This window comes from Hippopotamus amphibius, chromosome 7 (genome assembly GCF_030028045.1).
Source record: "Hippopotamus amphibius kiboko isolate mHipAmp2 chromosome 7, mHipAmp2.hap2, whole genome shotgun sequence".
NCBI lineage: Eukaryota > Metazoa > Chordata > Mammalia > Artiodactyla > Hippopotamidae > Hippopotamus > Hippopotamus amphibius.
Window position 1 is genome coordinate 71,258,845 of NC_080192.1, and position 19,293 is coordinate 71,278,137.

The window sequence follows — 19,293 nt, forward strand, 5'->3', positions numbered from 1 at the left end:
TATAAGGGGACAATACAAGGTACCCTCAAACATACTGGGATAATAGGAAATGTATAAAATAGGAACAATTTACTTAAGATATCCACCAGCTGTATACCATCACTAAAAAGTGGAAGCTTTGAGTTTCCCAAAAAGCCTGAGCCTAGCTTTTATTGTCTACTAGCACGAAGTATACTGGTTAACCCGGGGGAGTAAACAGAGGTTTCCGGGGTCCTGAGGTCCGAGGGTTCTGGAAAACTGAACATCCACATGCAAAAAAATTAATCTAGACGTAGACCTTATACCCTTCATGAAAAGTAACTCAAAATGGACCACAGACCTAAATATGAAATGCAAAACTATAGAACTCCTAGAAGATAACATAGGAGAATATCTAGATAACCTTGTGCTTGGCCATGACTTTTTAGATGCAACACCAAAGGCACAAACCATGAAAGAAAGAACTGATAAGCTGGGTTTCATTAACATTAAAATTAAAATTTTCTGCTCTGTGAAACGCACCATTAGAAGAATTAGCAGACAAGCCTCAGTCTGGGGAAAAATATTTGCAAAAGACATATCAGATAAAGAACTATTGGGAATTTCCTGGCAGTCCAGTGGTTAGGACTCTGCGCTTCTACTGCAGGGGGCACAGGTTCAAACCCTGGGGAACTAAGATCCTGCACATGCCACGCCTTAGCAGCCAAAAGGAAAAAAAAAAAGAAAAAAAAAACTGTTATCCAAAATACATGAATTCTTTCTTTTTTTTGGCTGCACTGGGTGTTTGTTGCTACATGCACACCTTCTCTAGTTGCGGCCACTGGGATCTACTCTTCATTGCGGTGTGCAGGCTACTCAGTGCGGTGGCTTCTCTTGTTATGGAGTATGGGCTCTAGGCTGGCAGGCTTCAGTAGTTGCAGCATGCAGGCTCAGTAGTTGCAGCCCATGGGTTTAGTTGCTCTGTGGCATATGGGATCTTCCTGGACCAGGGATCAAACCCGTGTCCCCTGCATTGGTAGGCAGGTTCTCAACCACTGCACCACCAGGGAAGTCCATGAAGAACTCTTAAAACTGAACAATAATAACACAAACAACCTGATTTTAAAAGTAGGCCCAAGACCTTAAAAGACACTGCACCAAGGAAGATATACAGATGGGAAATAAGCATATGAAAAGATCCTTCACAACATATCAAAAGGAATATGCAAATTAAAACAATAATGAGACACCACTACACACCTATTAGAATGGCCTAAATCTAGAACACTGACAACACCAAATGCTGGTGAGGTTGTGGAGCAACAGGAACTCTCAACCACTGGTGGTAGGAATGCAAAATGGTATGTGCACTTTGGAAGACAGTTTGGCAATTTCTTACAAAATTAAATCTCCTCTCACCATATGATCCAGCAATCACACTCCTTGGTATTTACCCAAAGAAGCTGAAAACAATGTCCATTCAGAAGCCTACATTTGGATGTTTATAGCAGCTTTATTCATAATTGCCAAAACCTGAAAGCAGTAAAGATGTCATCCTTCAGTAGGTAAATGGATAAACTGTGGTCCATCCCGACAATGGAATATTATTTAGTGCTAAAAAGAAATGAGCTATACAAATCATGAAATGACTTGAATGAAACTTAAATGCAGATTCCTAAGTGAAAGAAGTCAATCTGAAATGGCTACATAGTGTATGATTTCAACTATTTGACATTCTGGAAAAGGCAAAACTATGGAGTTCAGTGGTTGCCAGGGATGGGGGAAAGACGGATGAACAGGCAGGCAGCGATTTTAGGGCAGTGAAACAATTCTGTATCATACTACGATGGTGGGTACATGTCGGTATACATTTGTCCAAATCCACAGAATGCACAACATCAAGAGTGAGCTACAATGCAAACTATGGACTCGGGCTGAGAACGATGTGTCAGTGTGGATTCATCAATGGTAATAAATGTATCCTGCTGGTGGGGGATTACCATATATTTATTACCACGTTGATAATGGGGGAAATCAATGCATGTGTGGGGGCAGGGGTGGAAAGTCACTGTACTTTCTGCTCAAGTTTGCTGTGAATGTAAAACTGGTTTAAAAAATAAATTCTATTTTAAGAGTTATACTCAAAACATCTCATTCATAAACCCAGTAAATATTTAGATTATAATTTAGAAAAAATTGAAGCTTGGGAGAGCTTGGACTTTTTAATCAACTTAAGAAAAATGTGCCCAGAACGTTAGCAACTTGTTTTTACTTTTATTCTCCCTGTGATAATAAAAACAGTGCCCATTTCCTGCAGCTTCCTTTTTTTTCACTAATAGAATGTATGTCAGGCCACTCTAAATGGTGTTCAAGACATGTCCTGCTTTTCTAGTGGGGAGAACAAAGGTGGCTGACCCCAGGTCTGTTCTGCTCCTGCTTGAACCAGGCGCCTGTGTGGTACACCCAGGCCCAGCAGTCTCTACCAGAAGCCCCTGCCCTCGGAGCTCTGGCTGGGCCTGGAGTCAGAGAAATTGGCACGGAAACAGTTACTGTAAAAGACATCTGGGGCGCTGTGCAGAGCCTCTAGTAGTACCCACAGTGTGCTTCAAACACAGCAAACAGCTTCAGAGATGCAGGAGAAACATTTAGGATGGAGTTATCTCGGTCCACTGTTTTATCATAATTTCTTGGTGAAACTATTTCTTAAACTCTTAAACATTCTTGCAAGCTGATAAAGAGGGAGGTCATTCCACACCAGGCCTGAAGTAGAGTGAGGCTGAAGGCAGGGAGTTGGAGGATGAGGGGAAGGAGGAGCCAAGGGCTGTGGATTCATTCATTCTGCGAATGCACGGATCCAGCAGTGAATGAGAAAGACAACTTTTCTGCTTATAGTGTACAAAGAGGGAATATGGGCACTACACAAAGAAACAGATTACTTAACAAGATGATGTTAGAGCAGAATAGGATGATCTGACTGACACAAGCTGGGGATTGGAGGGCTGAGGATTGGGACAGTGGTACTTTATTAAATGATCAGGCAAGAGCTGTGAGTGGGCAGAGGCCTGAGGCGGTGTGAAGGTCCATGGCTAAAACATGCGGTCCAGCCTTAGAAAGTGCCCCCCACTCCTCTGCAGGACTTGTTTATACACCGAAGTGGCAGAACAAGTTATTTTCTTCCCTTTCTGCAGCCTTCTTGAAGTGGGACACAAATCCTTCCCTTCTGTGGGGCCAGGTACCTGTAAATCAGGCTGATGCTGCTCAAAGCTGAACAGACACGGGCTCTTGGGGATAACAGTGCAGGTGTTAGGGCCAGAGCTGATTCCTCCGACAGTGTGAAAAGGAAGGACCTTCTCATGGATGTCTGCCCCCATGTCCCATGCCCACCAGGCAAAGCTTGGGTTCCTTCATGTCCTCCTCCTCAACTCAAATGGATGTGAAGCCTCTTCTAGCTCCATCCAGAGGAAAAAAATATCAGTGGGCTGAGCGACAACCCTGACCAGAGAGAAGAGGTAAACTCCTGAGGGTGCTATGGGGAACAGGAAATAACCAACAGGGATGGTGGTGATGGGAGGTGGGGAGATTTTGGTGGTAGGATGGACTAGAGAAGGCCCACCACATAGAAGTTCTGGGTGTGGATGAAGCAGGTGAAACAAGCTGCATGGGGTAGAAGAACCACCTGTGAACTCCCACTCGAGGATGCTTTAAGGTGAGTCTCCCCACCTCAGCACTGCTGACACTCTGGGTGGGAAGATTCTCTGTGGCTGTCAGTGCATGTAGGATGTTTACCGGCATCCCTGGCCTGTGCCCAGGAGCAGCCCCCAGCCGTGACAATTAAAAATGTCTCCAGATATTGTCAAATATGCCGGGGGGGGGGGGGGTGTGTGGCGCAAAATCACTCTGAGTTGACAACCACTGCTGTAAAGATGTCAAAAGGCAGCTTGATCCTTACACAAGGAATGGTTACACACAGCAGTAAGGAATTGTCCTATACACATTTTTTGACTATGTGGTCAACCAGAAGGAAGACTTGCTTTTTGGTAAATGGACTGCTCTGTGTGCCCTTCTAGTGCTAGGTGTATACGCAGCAAGGTCAGAACACATGTATTAACCACAGGTCATTTTGATCACTAGACCATCAGGAATAAGGTCTCATCCTCTTCCAAGGCCTTAACTCTCAGTCAAAATCATTGGTAGGCAAAAAACCTGTTCTTGCAGAAAGGGGATGAAGGAACTCAGGCCACGGGTTGAGGCTCCAAAGGCCCATTCTCAGGGCGTTGAGAGTTGGATGTTAAGGGAATGTGAGCTTGAATATCTATTTCTAAATTATTCTAACTTCTGAATAAAACTAGGGGAATCCAAACTCTAGCCTGGGGTGTATTTCAGCTAGCTCCATGCGGGTCTCTGTCAGGATCCTAAAGTCCGTTCCAGCATCTGGACAGTCTTCTTTGGGAGTCCCCTTCCAAATGAACTCACTGAAGAAAAAGAAAGAGAGAAAGGAGTGGGAGGGGAGGTGGGGAAGTAGGGAGGGAGAGAGCTTTCCTTGCTTCACTGAAGCCCAGGCAGCTATGCACACAGACTGTGTATCTCCCTGGGGGAGCCTACTTCCTGGGATTGAGGGAAGGGCCAAGGTGCCTTTGTTTCCTCCCAGGCTGGACAACACCGGAGCCATCAAGGAGGGGAGGTACCCAAGGCCTTCCCTCTCACTATCAATAACAGTGCAGGATGGTGGGCTCTGTGAGCCTTCATTCTGTCCCTGAAAACTCTTTTCCAAGGATATTAGGGCCCATGAAAGAGGAGAAAATGAGCCTCATGTGGTTCTTTCCAGCATGAGTAATCTGGAAAAAAATAGAAATTTTAGTGGGTTAAGATTATAGCATAGAAGGATCACCTCTGTGAGACCCTGAAAGTGGTCCAGCAGCCAAAACCTGCACTCCCCTTCAGTTGCTACTTCCTCATTTATAGAGTTTTTTTTTCCTTCTTTTTTTCCCTTTTTAACTATTTCGTCTCAAGGTCCGTTGCTATTACTTGTGACTTGAAAGAGAAAAAACATTACCAGTGTCGTTTACATAAAGTATAGGGCTATATTGTATGTGGGAAGGCAATTAAAACATCTCCATCTAGATGATTCTATTAGATCAAAGTTTGATCCTAGTCACTGAAGGTCTGCAGCCCAGCTTCACTTATGAGTAGTGTGATCTTGGGTCAGTCAGGACTTCTTTCATGTCTTATGCGAACAATGGGGATGAGAATACCTACTTCTTGGAATTGTTAAAAATTAAATAACATTTGCGAAGCATTTAGCATGGTGCCTGGCACTATTATTAATAAACAAGCAAATACAAAGTGTCACAGGAACACAACACTCACACAGTTCCAACGGTCAGCATAGTCTTCAGCCCCAAGAGCCGCCAGTGGGATTTCAGAATGGCATGAGAGTCACTGCGCACCACTGGCTGACCCAAGGAGAAGGGTTAAAAGTGAAGGCACAAATGAGAAATGATTGCAAGATGGAAAAAAAAAAACACGAGAGGCACAGAGAGGTGGACCTTTTAGAACATTGCTCACTCCCAAAACACTGAGCCAGGCTCTGTGCATTCTATGAGGAACAGACTGTGTCATCAAGAGACACAGACAGTCTCACAATCTTTTGAGAGAGACAGTCACGTGAATAGAGCGAGAGGGACTGTCACAGAGAGGGTAGAGGTGAATGGAAGCACAGAAGGACAGACAACCCAGGAAGCAGTGGGGTTCAGGGATACAGAGTAACATGTACTACAGTGGAGTCCTTAGGAACATCTGAGAGAAAAGTAAAGTGTTTGCAAAGACATGGAGGTAAGAGGATGCCTGCAGGAATTGAAATTCTGTAAAGCTGAAGGTGAAGGGTGGGGTTAGGCATGAAATCTCTGTTATTCAGTCATGCTTTAGGTATTTGTTACGGACCATCTACATGTCAGACACATGGAGGACACTACAGAGGCAAAAAAGCAAATTCTCTCTTCTCAGAAATATTATTATTATTATTATCAGCCACGCCACATGGCTTACCAGATCTTAGGTTCCTGACCAGGGATTGAACTGAGGGCCATGGCAGTGAAAGTGCTGAGTCCTAACCACTGGGAAACCAGGGAATTCCCAGAATATTATTTTCTAGAGAGGACAGATGACAAACAAATACGAAGCCAAGTAAACATAAATAATCAAGTTCAGTTCTATGAATGAAAGTAAACAACACGTAAAGTGATAGAGGATGGTAGGTGGGAACCCAATTTAGAGAGGGCAGTCAGGAGGACTTCTCTGAGGAAGTGGATTTCAGCTGAGTCTAAAGAATAAGATGGAGTTGGCAGTGCAGAGATGGGTAGACAGACAGGCTGAGCAATTAAGACCGTGGGAAGCCCCAGTGTAAATGCCCGGAGACTGTGGGGGAGGGGGGAGGGGGGTGGGTAAAGCAGAGATTGGCACTAACATTTGCTCCAATGACCTTTTGAAGGAGAATTCTGAATGCGGGAGATGCTGCCCCCCAAGAGGATGCGGAAGAGGGCACAAGTTTGCCTAAGGAGGTCTTCAACTGTAGAGACCAGCTGCAGTGAGGAGCCATGTATTTTTTCCTGCATCTTAGCCAGAACTTTGTGCTAATTTTCAAATTCTGCCTAAAACATAGGATTCAAGTATCACCTCAAATAACTTCTCCTCCTGCAGACCAAGGTGGAGGTGGTTGAACTATTGGTGGGCGACTGCAGTGGGATCAGTATTGAGGCTGTAAAGAAGAACGAGCTTCATTTGGGGTCTCAAGAATTGCAATTCAGGAGTCACAGGTTCAAGTAAAACAGAAGAACGTTCTGGGGAAGCGAAAGAGCCAGGAGCTTATACAGACAAAGCCGCAAGGTTATTAAGGTTGTCTAGCAAGAATTGTAATTGACTCTGAATGCAGGTAAAAAAATATTTGTCCTGAAAGAACAGGCTGTCATGAGTTATTTTAGGGTAAGGGTCCCAATAAGTAGATAGGCTGTCAGGAGTTATTTTAGGGTAAAGGTCTGATAAGTATCCTGAATTTCTGGCAGATGTTCTAAATGCCTGCTTTAAGACAGAAAATGTCAGCTTAGATGTGCATAAGTCATACTTCCTGAATGGCCTCCTGGCTCCACGCTCTCTTACCAATACTGATTCCACTTTGATTTTTCTTTCACAAGGTCCAGGGGCTGACAGTCTTAGGGGCCACGGCAAAGAGAATCAGGGCAACAACATAACTTATACTGGTACCTTGCACACAGAAGAGGGAGAAGACCTGAAGTGAGTTTGAAGGACATGAACTCATGGCGGACAGAATGGATTCCACCAACGTGGAGGAGCACCACCAAGGCTAGTGCTTTTTTTTTTTTTTTCTTTATATACTTTTTTTTTTTTAATTTTTTTTTTTTTGGGGGGTACACCAGGTTCAATCATCTGTTTTTATACACATATCCCCATCTTCCCTCCCTAGGCTAGTGCTTTTTTAAAGACCCCTAAGTAGTTGATATGGCTGGTGTGAGCAACAGCTTTCTCACCTGGAAAATGGAGACAATAAGAATTCTCTGACCCTCACTATTCCCTCTGTAAACGAGGAAAAAAAAAATTACAGAGTCTCAGTCATCATCCAGTTATATGAAGAGTTAAGTCTCAACCCTGCAGTTGCCCCACCAACAGTGCACCCTGAGGGGAATTCAAGATGAAGAAAAACAGGATGAAGCATTCTGTGTTTTGGATACATGGCCCCTAGATAGTTAAAATGCGTAGCTCAATAAGAATTTCAATGACCCTAGATTCTGGCATCTTCCCATACTTGGAAAAGCACTAAAATCATCTACATATATTTAAATGATCAGCAGTTATCTTTCACCAAGATGTATGCTTAACTACATTTCCTAGACCAAAAATTCATATATATATGAATTTCTATATATATACTGGCTCCTCCCCTATCTCTTCAAAATAGTTCCACGGAGCTCAGAGATTCTCTCCCGGGCTAGAGTCCCTAGTAAGGTCCCAGAATAAAACTGAAACTCACTGCTCTTACACGGTACTTTTTTTTTTTTTTCAGTCCACACCAACAGCAAGACATTTTACAGATAGAGAAGAAAATAGAAAGCTGTTAAGTCCGGTCACCAAGCACTGCAGTGTTTCTGCAGGTCACTCGTATGTTCCCAGCTAGGTTCCATCTGGAGGACACCGTGCCATCCCACGCTGCCCAGTGCAGAAAAACATCTAAGGCTGGGGGTTCTAAATTTGTAGCCTTGGGCCTGCTGGTGGGGGGGCGGTGGGAGAGGTGTGCCTAAGGATGGACTAAAGTGGGAGCCGGAGTCGCCAGGTGCGCTTCCCTGTGCAGTTAGTCTAGAAAAGTCACTCCCAAAAAGACACCTCCAGAAGAGCGACTGTCCTGAAGTCTCGTCCACCGCCACGTTCTTACTTCTGGAAAAAAACAACACGGTCATTTTGCCCTTCTCACGTGCTCGGGCAAAAAGAAAAATCTCTAGCATTGATCCAACCCGTGCAACTTCGGCGGTACAAGCCGTCGCGCCAAAGGCCGTCGCCGAGATTTGCGCACCCGGTCGCGGAGCATTGTGGGGCTGGTAGTCCAGGCTGGGGCTCGGCTTCCGGCCACCGAAGCCGTAGAACTACATTTCCCAGAAAGCCCCGCGCTGCGGCGGACGCGGATTTAGTTACGTGAGCGACCAGACTTCCGGCGGAGCCGGGGGCGGGACGGTGGCGGAGGCTGGAGCGAGGCGGCGGGATGCAGCGCCCCGGGCCCTTCAGCACCCTCTACGGGCGGGTCCTGGCCCCGCTGCCCGGGAGGGCCGGGGGCGCGGCCTCTGGCGGAGGCGGGAACAGCTGGGGCGTTCCGGGTTCCCACGTGCAGTTGTTGGGACGCGCGCAGTTCGGCGCTGGCAGCACAAGTACCGGCGGCGGGGACGCTAACAGCGTCTGCCCGGCCCCCTCCGCGATGTCCAAGGCCGAGGAGGCCAAGAAGCTGGCGGGCCGCGCGGCCGTGGAGAACCACGTGAGGGTGAGCAGTTCAGGGCTTGGGGCTGCCATGCTCGGCCTGATGCGCTCGTGCTTGAGCTCTGGGCACTGCCAGGTGCGCCTGGTTCATGGCAGGGCGGGGGCTGCGTGAGAAGGGAGAGGGTACGCACTTTACCTGGCTTGAGACCTGCTTCTTAAAGGCCTTTTAGATGTGGAATCGGTTGGAGGCGCGTTCCCTAAAGTTGAGCTATCTAAAAACTGCTTGTCAGGCCAGATAAGTTTGCAGAGTGGAGCCTGGTGGTGTGTTTCTGATGTTTGGAGTGAGGTTAGAAGGGACTTGGCGTGTGGCTTCCTTATCAACACATAAGAGACCGGGACTGCGAGAGGTGTTCACTTCGCTTCACTGCCCTGGGAAGTCGGTAAGGAGCTGATTTGAAAAAGTGTTTTGAAATTTACTCCAAGGAAGTGCTTAGCTGGGCGCGCACCTGCTCCGCTGGAGGGAAGAGGAGACAGAGCCAAAGGGGAAACCCAGGCTTTAAACCTCCTGCTTTTGACAGGGCGCGGGTGGACACTTAAAGAGGGTCCTCCAGACTTCAAGGTCGGGGTGTGGAGATGTTTAGCTGTTCCTCGGTGAGGTCATGACTCCACTCGTTTGCCAAGTGGCGGGTGTGGTCTTCTTGGTGGAGTCTTTTAACTGGAATGCGTTTACTGTCAACAATCAAATATCTTAATTGTGATACCGGGAGCCACGTGAAGTATCTCTGCCCTTAGGTGGAGTTTTCTTGGCTTTATTGGCCTTTAGTCTTTCTTTTCTGCTTCTTGGAAAGTGGTATGAGATTCCCTTTTCTCTAGTGATGGCTCTTTATTCTTTACATTTGGTAATGCTTTCGTGTACAAAGTTGTTTTGCCTAGATAGATGTTTAATTCTCCTACAGCCTGGCTAAGTGGGAGGGGCCAGTGTGGTAACCTGTGGCTCAGCGTGTTCTATAGGAGTGACCAAGGATCCTTCAGGACCCAAACCGAGTGACTTCCGTTCCAGTGCCCTTCCACCGGTTACACAGCTGCACTATTCTGGTGCAATAGTGTGGTTAGCAATAGGATTTTCTATGGGAATTCACAGAGATAATGTAAAATGTGTAATCTGGCTTTCCTTTTGGGATTCCGTGCCTTAGCTGCAAAATTGGGACAATAAGCTGAAATTTCAAAATGCCTGGATAAAGTGAATGGTAACAGGTAAATGAGATCAATACAATTAGAAAAGCCCCATATATTAGATTTCCTATTAAGCTATTTCCATTACTACTTGGTGGCAGGCATCTCCCTGACCATTGTTTTATTATTATGTATTTGGTTAAATAAGAATTTGCAAGCCCCCACCTCAGGCCAGACTCCCCAAATCCTGGATTCCAGTCACATTATTCCACAAAGTTACAGGTGGTCCTGGAGAGTTCTCCATTGGCCTTTGGGGGCATCTCACCCCAATCTCATTTATACCCACTTTCCTTTGCAAACTTCATTTCTGAGATGCCAACACGACTTAAATTTTGTATTTTCTGCTTTGTAACATTGATTCATTCATTTCACTCCTGTGCAGGTATTTGTTGAGTGCCTACTATGTGTCAAGTAGTTGGTGTGGTGGCCAGAAATGTGGCTAAAGGTGAAACCGAGCGGGGGCCCTGTGGGGCTCCCAGGCACGGAGGGCCTTTTTCTCTCCCATTTGTTGAGTAGGCAAGACTCCAGCCTCCATGACCTTCCCTGAGTTCCAAAGGACAGATTCAAAGAACAGTTGCTAATCAAGGGAGAAGCAGCCAGAAACCACCTGAGGCAAGATTAAAGGGACCTGAGAAGCTCATCAAGACTAGGAGAAAGGGCCACCTGAGACCCTTGCACACACCCTTATCTTGTCAGAACCCCACCCGTTTGAAACTCTGCAGAAGAAGAATGCAAGACTATTACAGCTTGATACCCCTGACCATGAGTCCTGACTGTAAGACCTTTCCCTGTTCCCCAGGGAAGAGGGCACAGTTCTTGAGGCACTAGCCTACTGTGTTCCCTCTTTGCCTGGCAAAGAAATAAAGCCACTGTTTCTTTCTCCTTCATAACTTTCTTAGTATTTCTGTTTGGCATCAGTGCACAGAGAGCCAAGATTTTGGCAACAAATTGAGGAGGAGAGGCTTGCAAATAAGCTGACTTAAAGCCACATGTTTATTGAGCATAGTCCTGTACCTAATTGTCAAGGCTTAGCTGCCCTCTCCAGGGGGTATCCTTTTTTCCATCTAAGGCCAAATTTTCCTTTAGCACTTTGTGTCTGAAATTGTTTACTTGTTACCCTACTCAGGTTTGGCTGCTCACCCCTCAAATGACAGGTGTTGATTGGAAAGAAAACTTTACTTTATCCTGGAGGCCTGCAACCTGGGGAGAAGGCAGACTGCAAAAAGCAGCTCCAGGGGAGAAAGGGGAAGTTAGTTGCAGTTAATCATTTGGGGTGGGGGGGGTCAGAGTCTATCTTCCACTGAGGGCAGACTTTCTTCTGATTGGTTGATTGGTAACTGGGTGATGTTTAGCCGGAAGTCTTGCACCCATCCTGAAGCTACCATCTTCCACCTGGGTGGGGCCTCAGTTTCTGTAGAAGAACTCAGAGATGTATTGTTACATATATTCCTTGAGGAGGGAACCAGGACTTTGCCTGTCCTGCACCACTGTTCCTCCCTTGTTTCTGCATTCCCTTCCTTCCCTGATTGGCAACTGTTTGAATCTGCCCTTTGAAACTCAGGAAAGGTCAAGGAGGCTGAATGAAGCCTATTTCCTACAAACAAGAAACTGGAGGATTTGTACAGAAAGGATTTGTACGGGAGGGTCCCACAGGGTCCTGCTGAGTTGCGTACTCACTTGTGTAAGTTTATCGAACTGTGTGCCAGGTCCTGTTGGTTCTGCCTTTGGAATGTTCTTAGGACTGGCTCTTCCTGCACACCGGCCAACTTTCCCAGTTTAGGCTCTCCCCATGGCCAGAAGATTGCCGTTGCCCTTATCTTGTCCCCTCTGTTGACTGCCCGAGTGGTGCCTTGTCATCTTCTGAAGCTTGCTTCTTGCTCTCGTCACAGTGCCCCTCGGGGGGCCTCATCCTAACCTCCATATGACACATCCGGAGCATCTGTAGCAAGCCAGTGCCGAGCCAGGTGGAGGGGATACGCAGATAAGAGGCTCTGGTTCTTGTCGTTAAGCCCAGAGTCTTGTTTCCGTCTCTGTTCTCTTCTCTCCCATGTACCAGAACGTTGGAAAGGACGCACTGCTGGCATAAAGTGTGTGTTTTAATATCACTACCCTTGACCTAGAGTGCTCTTTCTTGTCCGCTGTGTTTGCCTGTTAAAATCATATACCTCCTTCAGGGTTTGATTCAAAGGCCATTCTTCCTTTCAGTTTTTCCTTAGCCTTGTAGGGGAATTCTCCCTTTTAATTCTGTAGCACTCCATACGTCTTAGGTGCCTTATGCCTCTTAGGTATCTTTATGGTCTATTTATGTGTATGTGCATGTCTCCCAGTTCCTGGAAGGGTAAGCTTGGAGGGTAGTTAATTTTAATTTTCGTTGAATGTTGGTCACAGTGGGGCCTGTCCAGTAAATGCTTGATGAATTGTGTGGCGTATGGACACAAATATGGAGGTTGTGTGGTGAATCTCTGGGGTTTAGGGTTTCCAATACCTAGCCTATTGGTGTTCCTAGCCCACTGGTGACTTAATACTATTTCTGGGTGAGTGGAAAACTTGAAGAGTTCTCAGCTGAAGCCTTTGGGTAGCCGCCCTGGGCTCAGATCTGCCTGTTGCAGGATGGGTCACCACGCAGGGCCATGCTTCCCTGGAGGTGCATAGCCTCCTTTGTTCTCTGTGGAGTGTGGGTTTTGGCTGGATTAGCTTGAAGAAGTTGGTGGGCGATGCTTCCAGTTTGTCAACAGAAGAGATTACCCCACTGGACAAGGTGAGCGAAGTTGTGATGTTATATTGTGACCTGTGGTTTAGTATTGCCACTAGGAGGGGCCTGCTCCTCCAGCAGAGCCTGCCTGGCAGCCTTCTGCTGTTGGGCCACCTGTTTGTGTTTGGCTGGTACACTGATTCCTGACTAGTCATTTGTTTCCAAGGTAGCAGGACCACAGGGTTGAAGAGCTTTGGGCCTGGCAGGCCCGTGCAATTCCTGGTTTCTTCCAAAAGCCAAGGGAAGAGCCTTTCACAGAGCATGTGTGACTCACCCAAGTTCATCTGTGTGCCACCTGCCTGCAGGCTGCCAGGAGTGTGTAGCAGAGCATGGTAATGAGGACTCTGGCAGTTGAATTACTCTATAGCCAGAGCTCTCAGCTTTAGGTCAGGTGTGAAGGTCAGGTTCAGCCTACCTAGTCAAGGCATTACATTTTCCTGAGATTCAGCTATTTTGTGTTGTGAGGGAGCATTTACTGGTCTTGAAGACCTTGCTGTTGAGGTTTGTCCAAGTAGCTAAATGGCTTTTGGATGTATTGCCTTCTTGAGGGCAGCATCACAGGTGGAATCCTGATTTAGCACAAGCTCTGCTTTAATGCCCCTTGGTGCTATTTGGTGACTTTGGAACTTTGAGCTGTGAAAGTGATTTCCGTGAGGTCAGGAACCCAGGGGTTGATGGGCAAAGCCCTCTGTAGGTTGGAGAGGCCCAGTTAGAAGTGGGGACATTAGCATTTGATTTGTTCTTTTTTGGCCACTCCCTCCACCTGTCAGTCATTCTTCCCAGTGTTCTCTAGCTTGAGATGTAGTCTCACTTTGAGAAAGACCACATCAGCCGTGGGGCCCACAGGCTCGCCCTCGTATTCCTGTGGCATGTGTCCCATGAGGAATGAGGGGTGTTGGCTGCAGCCCTCAGTTTGTCCTGAGGGGCCTCCAGGACCTTTCTTCCTCCTACAAAAGGAAGTTTCACTGTGGGCTTCCTCAAGCCGAATGAGTTCATTGTTAATCAGTTGCTAGAACTCTTAAGAAATTTGAAATGAAATGTTTCAGCAAATTGAACTTCCTGAAGTTGCTTATTTATAGTGAGGTTGTGTAGAGGGGGATATTGTCAAAAGATGACTTTCTTTTTAAAGGTAAAATCATGATACTTATATAGATATAAAATAAACATATAAAAGATTTTTTAATTTGACTCAGTAAATTAATGAGGGAACTGGAAAAGATGTTGTAACCTGTTCACAGGAAAACCCAAAGAACCATAAAATTATATGCAGTCAAGAAATGTTAAAATAAATTTACAGGAGCTGTAGGGTAATCAGTTGGGTTTCACAAAACACAGTTTGCATTTCAGTGGACAAGAATTTGCAAAGGCACACACCCTTGTAGGGTCAGATAATACCAGATAATTTTGAAGTCTTAAATTTTTCCTTAGGGTGTTGAATTCATCTCTATAGTGGAGCTAAGGGCCTTGAGGTCCCAAGTGGTTGTTGTGAGATTTGACTTATGTTAACATTTATAAATCTTCTTGGTTGGTGCTTAATAGATGATAGCTCCTGCTTTGGCTTGTGGCTGTTTCACCCTAAACAGGCAGAAGGTTACTCCCAGGAAGTTGCTTGGGAACCAAGCTTCACATTAGTTCCTGACTGTTTGTACTCTGACCTTGTTTTGCTGTTTGTGGTCTGACTGACCTTGGCTGGGCCCCTACTCTGCCCTGGTCTACTCTGAGGTCCCTTCCCCCTTTCTTGAGATGACAGGCTCAGTAGTACGATGCCTGTTTCTTCTCCATTGTACTCAAGGAGTGGCTTCCTATGTGGCAGATGAAGACTTTCTCATGTTCCCACCTAAGCCTTCGCCCTCTCCCCATTTTCTCTGAAGCAGACTTTTGCAAAATGAGGACCCCTTGGGATCAGTCGGACAGAGTTGATGTGATTTGCTACTCAGGGTTGTGTCAGACTCTCTTCTGTTGACTTTGGTTGGGGCTCTGGATGGTAGGCTTGATGAGTCTCTGAGGTTTGCTGTGATGCTACCAACTTGAAGGGGACTGTGATTAGTCCCCTTTCTTTTTCTTTTTTTAATTAACTAATTAATTTATTTTTGGCTGCATTGGGTCTTCATTGCTACGCGCAGGCTTTCTCTAGTTGCAGTGGCTTCTCTTGTTGTGGAGCACGGACTCTAGGCATGTGGGCTTCAGTAGTAGTTGTGGCTCGAGTGCAGGTTGGAAAAGAATTTCCAGACACAAGGCAGAATGTAAAGAGGATAGAGTTTATTAGAGAGAAGGGATGCTGCAAAGACTGCAGGATGACTTCCTGGCAGACCAGGGAGAGCCGACCCCTTTGTGGGCTCGCAGCCAACTTTTATAACCCCTAGACGGTTACCGAGTCCAAGCTTGCTCTGTTTGCCGCACAACAGGCCAGTGAATCTAAGACAGGGTGTTGAGGCAAGGAATACGACTTTATTCAGAAAGCTGGCAAACCGTGAAGATGGCAGACTAATGTCTCCTAAAAACCATCTTATTGGGGTCTGGATACCAGTTTGTTGTAGAGAATTAGAGGGAGAGGCTGTGAGGAAGTAAAGTTAAAGGGCCATCTTTAACTTACAAAAGATCTCTGGGAATAACCAGCCTCCCTGAGGGGGTGTGTTAATTTCATCCATTCACACAGGTGGGCAGGGCAGATTGTCTGCCTGTGAGCAGAACAGAGGCACTTTAGTTCAACATTCTGGCCCAGGGGCATTGTTCCCAGAGGCAGGCCATCATGTATGATTACAATAACAAACGCAACAAAAAGCAAAGGTTAAAGTCAAGGAAACTGGTCTAACATGGAGTCTGATTTAGCTCTAAACGGTAACAGACGAAGAAAATTCCTGCTAGGGGAATGGCATTAATCCATTGGTCAGTGTGCCATAAGGCAAAAGGTGTTGTTAGGTGATAGGCCAGGATCCTATATGTTGAATACCTTCCCTAATATTGTTGCAGAAAAAAAACTGATCCCACGAGAAACCAAGCACAACACTCGGAGAGTTGGAGAACTCAGGTTTATTAAGCTGGCGGACCCAGACGAGCTAACGCTCCAAAATTCTGGGGCCCCGTTTCAGGGGAGTCTTCTCCTTATATAGGTTAAAACATACAGCTATAATTGGTACAAACTGATTGGCTACAAATTACTATAGGTCACGGGCAGTTACAGAGCGCGGGAGTTGCCATGGGTTACCCACATAGTAGGGGGTCCTAACAGGAACTTGTAGGAGCCGAACATTCCATTCCTATCAGGACTAAGGTCCCAATTTGCATTCTCACATTGGTTGCAGGTTGAAGTTAATGGTCACTTAACAAGTCTATGTGCAGCGAAGGGTCTCAAAGGCTTGGGGTGGGTGCCTGAGAGCGAGACATTCTTCCCTTATCTGATCACTCTTAGTAATTCATTTTACTGTTTAACTGAGAGTGGCGAGCAGGCCTTTGCAAGATTGAGGAGAGTAAGCAATTACAAGCATGGAAGTTTCAATTTCCTCATCAATATGGGGTCATGTGATCAGCTAGCCTAAGTCAAGAAATATAGCCTGGGTCAGGATACAGATGTTGCTGGGGGTTTGTGTGGGGGGTTGAGCTAACTCCAGAATTGAGTTGCTAGGCCATAAATTAACCCATAAATTGGTTTAGGGCTCCACAGTTGTGGCTCACGGGCTTCAGTAGGTATGGCTCATGGGCTTAGTTGCTTCCCAGCATGTGGGATCTTCCCAGAGCAGGATTCGAACTGTGTCCCCTCCATTGGCAGGAGGGTTCCTAACCACTGTGCCACCAGGGAAGTCCCAGTCCCCTTTCTTTTGGATATGAAAAGTTGCTGAAGCCAGAAACATCCGTTTTCTGCTCTTAACATACAGCTCGGCTCTGTTTTTTGCCTAGGGTCTTTCCTTTCTGATCATTCTTCTGGGGTTGGCCAGAAATCATTTAGTGTTCATCTGCAGGCCATTTCTGTGAGGCTGACGTAAATAGCTGTACGTTCTAAATAAGCCAAGTCTTTTGTGTTGATCGGAGGTGGGAAGTATTAAAAACAAGACGACAGGCCCAAAATGGAGTTGCTTATGCCAAGCCCCACATCACCAAACTGATAATTATGTTTGGCTCTCTCAGAAGTGGAATCTTAGCCCAGTCAATGAGGAATCACCTGGTCAGCACTGAGATCATCTGCCTGGTAGACCCCTGCCGTCCCCTAAAGGGAAGTAACCTTACAATAACCAACTTGCTTTTTTGCCCAATATAACTTCCTTGTTTCCGCTCCCTTCTTGCTATAAAAGTCTTTTAATTTTGTACAGTTCCTCGGAGCTCCTTTCTGTCTCCTAGATTGAATGCTGCCTGATTTGAATCAATTTTTACTGAAATAAATGCTTAAAATGTTTAATAGGCCTCAGTGTATCTTTTAACAGGAGGAAATGGTGATGTCATTGTCAGGGGTGAAAGGAGGAGGGCTCTCCTGATAAATTGCCACTGGGCACCAGGACAAAGTACAGCTTGAGGTTCAGTGATTGTGTTTCTGTGGGCACAGTACCTATCTTGCACCCATGCTGGTGAATTGCTGTTCCTAATAATTTTATAGCTCTAGGAAGTGGGCTGGAGAAGGGAATAAAACATGGTATTAATTAATTCTGGATTTCCTTCCCCCTTGTTTTGCAGAATAACCAAGTACTGGGAATTGGGAGCGGTTCTACAATTGTCCACGCTGTGCAGCGAATAGGTATGTTCTCGAGATGACTCCCGGATGATTGTGTGGGATGTTGGGAGTGGAGACATAGGAGAGGGGAGGAGTGGGGCACAGGTTTGATGCCTGCCCAGCTTGGCGCCAGCATTGTGGAGCCTGCTGTCAGGTGAGTGTTTCATCTCTGAGTGGGATTCTTGGGCCTCTTCACCCAAATTTGGGGATTGCCCTGGCTTTGTTTACTCTGCTGAGCTGGAAGTGAGGAGTCGACTTAGGGTGAGGTATCCAGAGTCTTAGTCGTCATCGGTGGTGTGTGTGTGTGTGGCCTCATGGATGCTGAGGCAGGCAAGCCCTTTAAAGCCTGGGGTTCCTCAAGCAGACACATGGAGGCCAGTGCAGGCTTGCCCTGCCTGTGACCCTGGAGTATCCGTGACCCTGCAGTTGGTGGCTGGCTCTGCCAGTGCTGACTCCATTCTGACTCGGGTGTCTCAGGGCTCAGGAAAGGCTCAGGAATTATCAACCCTGGTGGCTGCTCAACAGGTTTGACTGCCCTGCTCTTGTTTGTGAGAACAGAGCCCAGAGGAGGGGCTCGCCTGAATGCTGGTCTCCTCTGCTAGGTGCCAAGGGGCTGTGCTCAGGGGACAAAGCCCAGGAATGCTTTCTCTTTAAGGAGTGATTGTGGTGTGGGCATGATGGCTTCTGGAAGCCTCAGTGTTGCACACTTTTCTGCCTCAGCACTGAGTGTGTGAAGGATTTTAGGGTACAGGAATTATTGTGGATTTCATAAGAGTGGCATCTAAATCTCCCAAGGTGCATCCCCAGTGATTAAAGAGACTTGAGGGACTTCTCTGGTAGCGCAGTGGTTGAGAATCTGCCTGGCAGTACAAGAGACACGGGTGGGTCAACTAAGCGTGAGTGCCACAACTCCTGAGCCCATGTGCCACAACTGCTGAAGCCTGCACGCCTAGAGCCCATGCTCCACAACAAGAGTAGCCCATACACTGCAAGGAAGAGTAGTCCCTGCTAGCCACAACTAGAGAAAGCCTGTGCACAGCAATGAAAACCCAACACAGCCAAAAGAAAAATAAACAGAATGACAAATTAGAAAATAAAGAAAGAAATGGGTGGAAGACCTAAATAGACATTTCTCCAAAGAAGACATACAGATGGCCAACAAACACATGAAAAGATGCTCAACATCACTAATCATTAGAGAAATGCAAGTCAAAGCCACAGTGAGGTATCACCTCGCACTGGTCAGAATGGCCATCATCAAAAACTCTAGAAACAATAAATGTTGGAGAGGATGTGGAGAAAAGGGAACTCTCCTGCCCTGTTGGTGGGAATGTAAGTTGGTACAGCCACTATAGAAAACAGCTTGGAGATTCCTTAAAAAACTAAAAATAGAACTACTGTATGATCCAGTAATCCCACTACTGAGCATATACCCAGAGAAAACCATAATCCAAAAAGAAACATGTACCGTAATGTTCATTGCGGCACTATTTACAATAGCCAGGACATGGAAGCAACCTAAATGCCCATCAACAGATGAATGGATAAAGAAGGTGTGGCACATATATACAATGGAATATTACACAGCCATAAAAAGGAATGAAATGGAGCTGTATATAATGAGGTGGATAGACCTAGAGTCTGTCATACAGAGTGAAGTAAGCCAGAAAGAGAAAAA

At 46.3% G+C, this 19,293-nt stretch overlaps 1 protein-coding gene across 3 annotated transcripts in view; it reads left to right on the forward strand.

The window, feature by feature from the left end:
* Positions 1–8,690: 8,690 nt before the first annotated feature.
* The window catches only part of RPIA (ribose 5-phosphate isomerase A), a 39,618-nt gene continuing 29,015 nt past the window's right edge, over positions 8,691–19,293 (forward strand). For 2 of the 3 annotated variants that reach the window (XM_057741683.1, XM_057741684.1), the window contains exons 1-2: positions 8,691–8,995; positions 17,579–17,639. In XM_057741683.1, the coding sequence (XP_057597666.1) occupies positions 8,723–8,995; positions 17,579–17,639 (334 nt within the window). In that variant the 5' untranslated portion in view covers positions 8,691–8,722. Of the gene's footprint in view, positions 8,996–9,187; positions 9,372–17,578; positions 17,640–19,293 lie in introns of those variants that run through there. The other variant, XM_057741685.1, reaches the window with a different exon arrangement.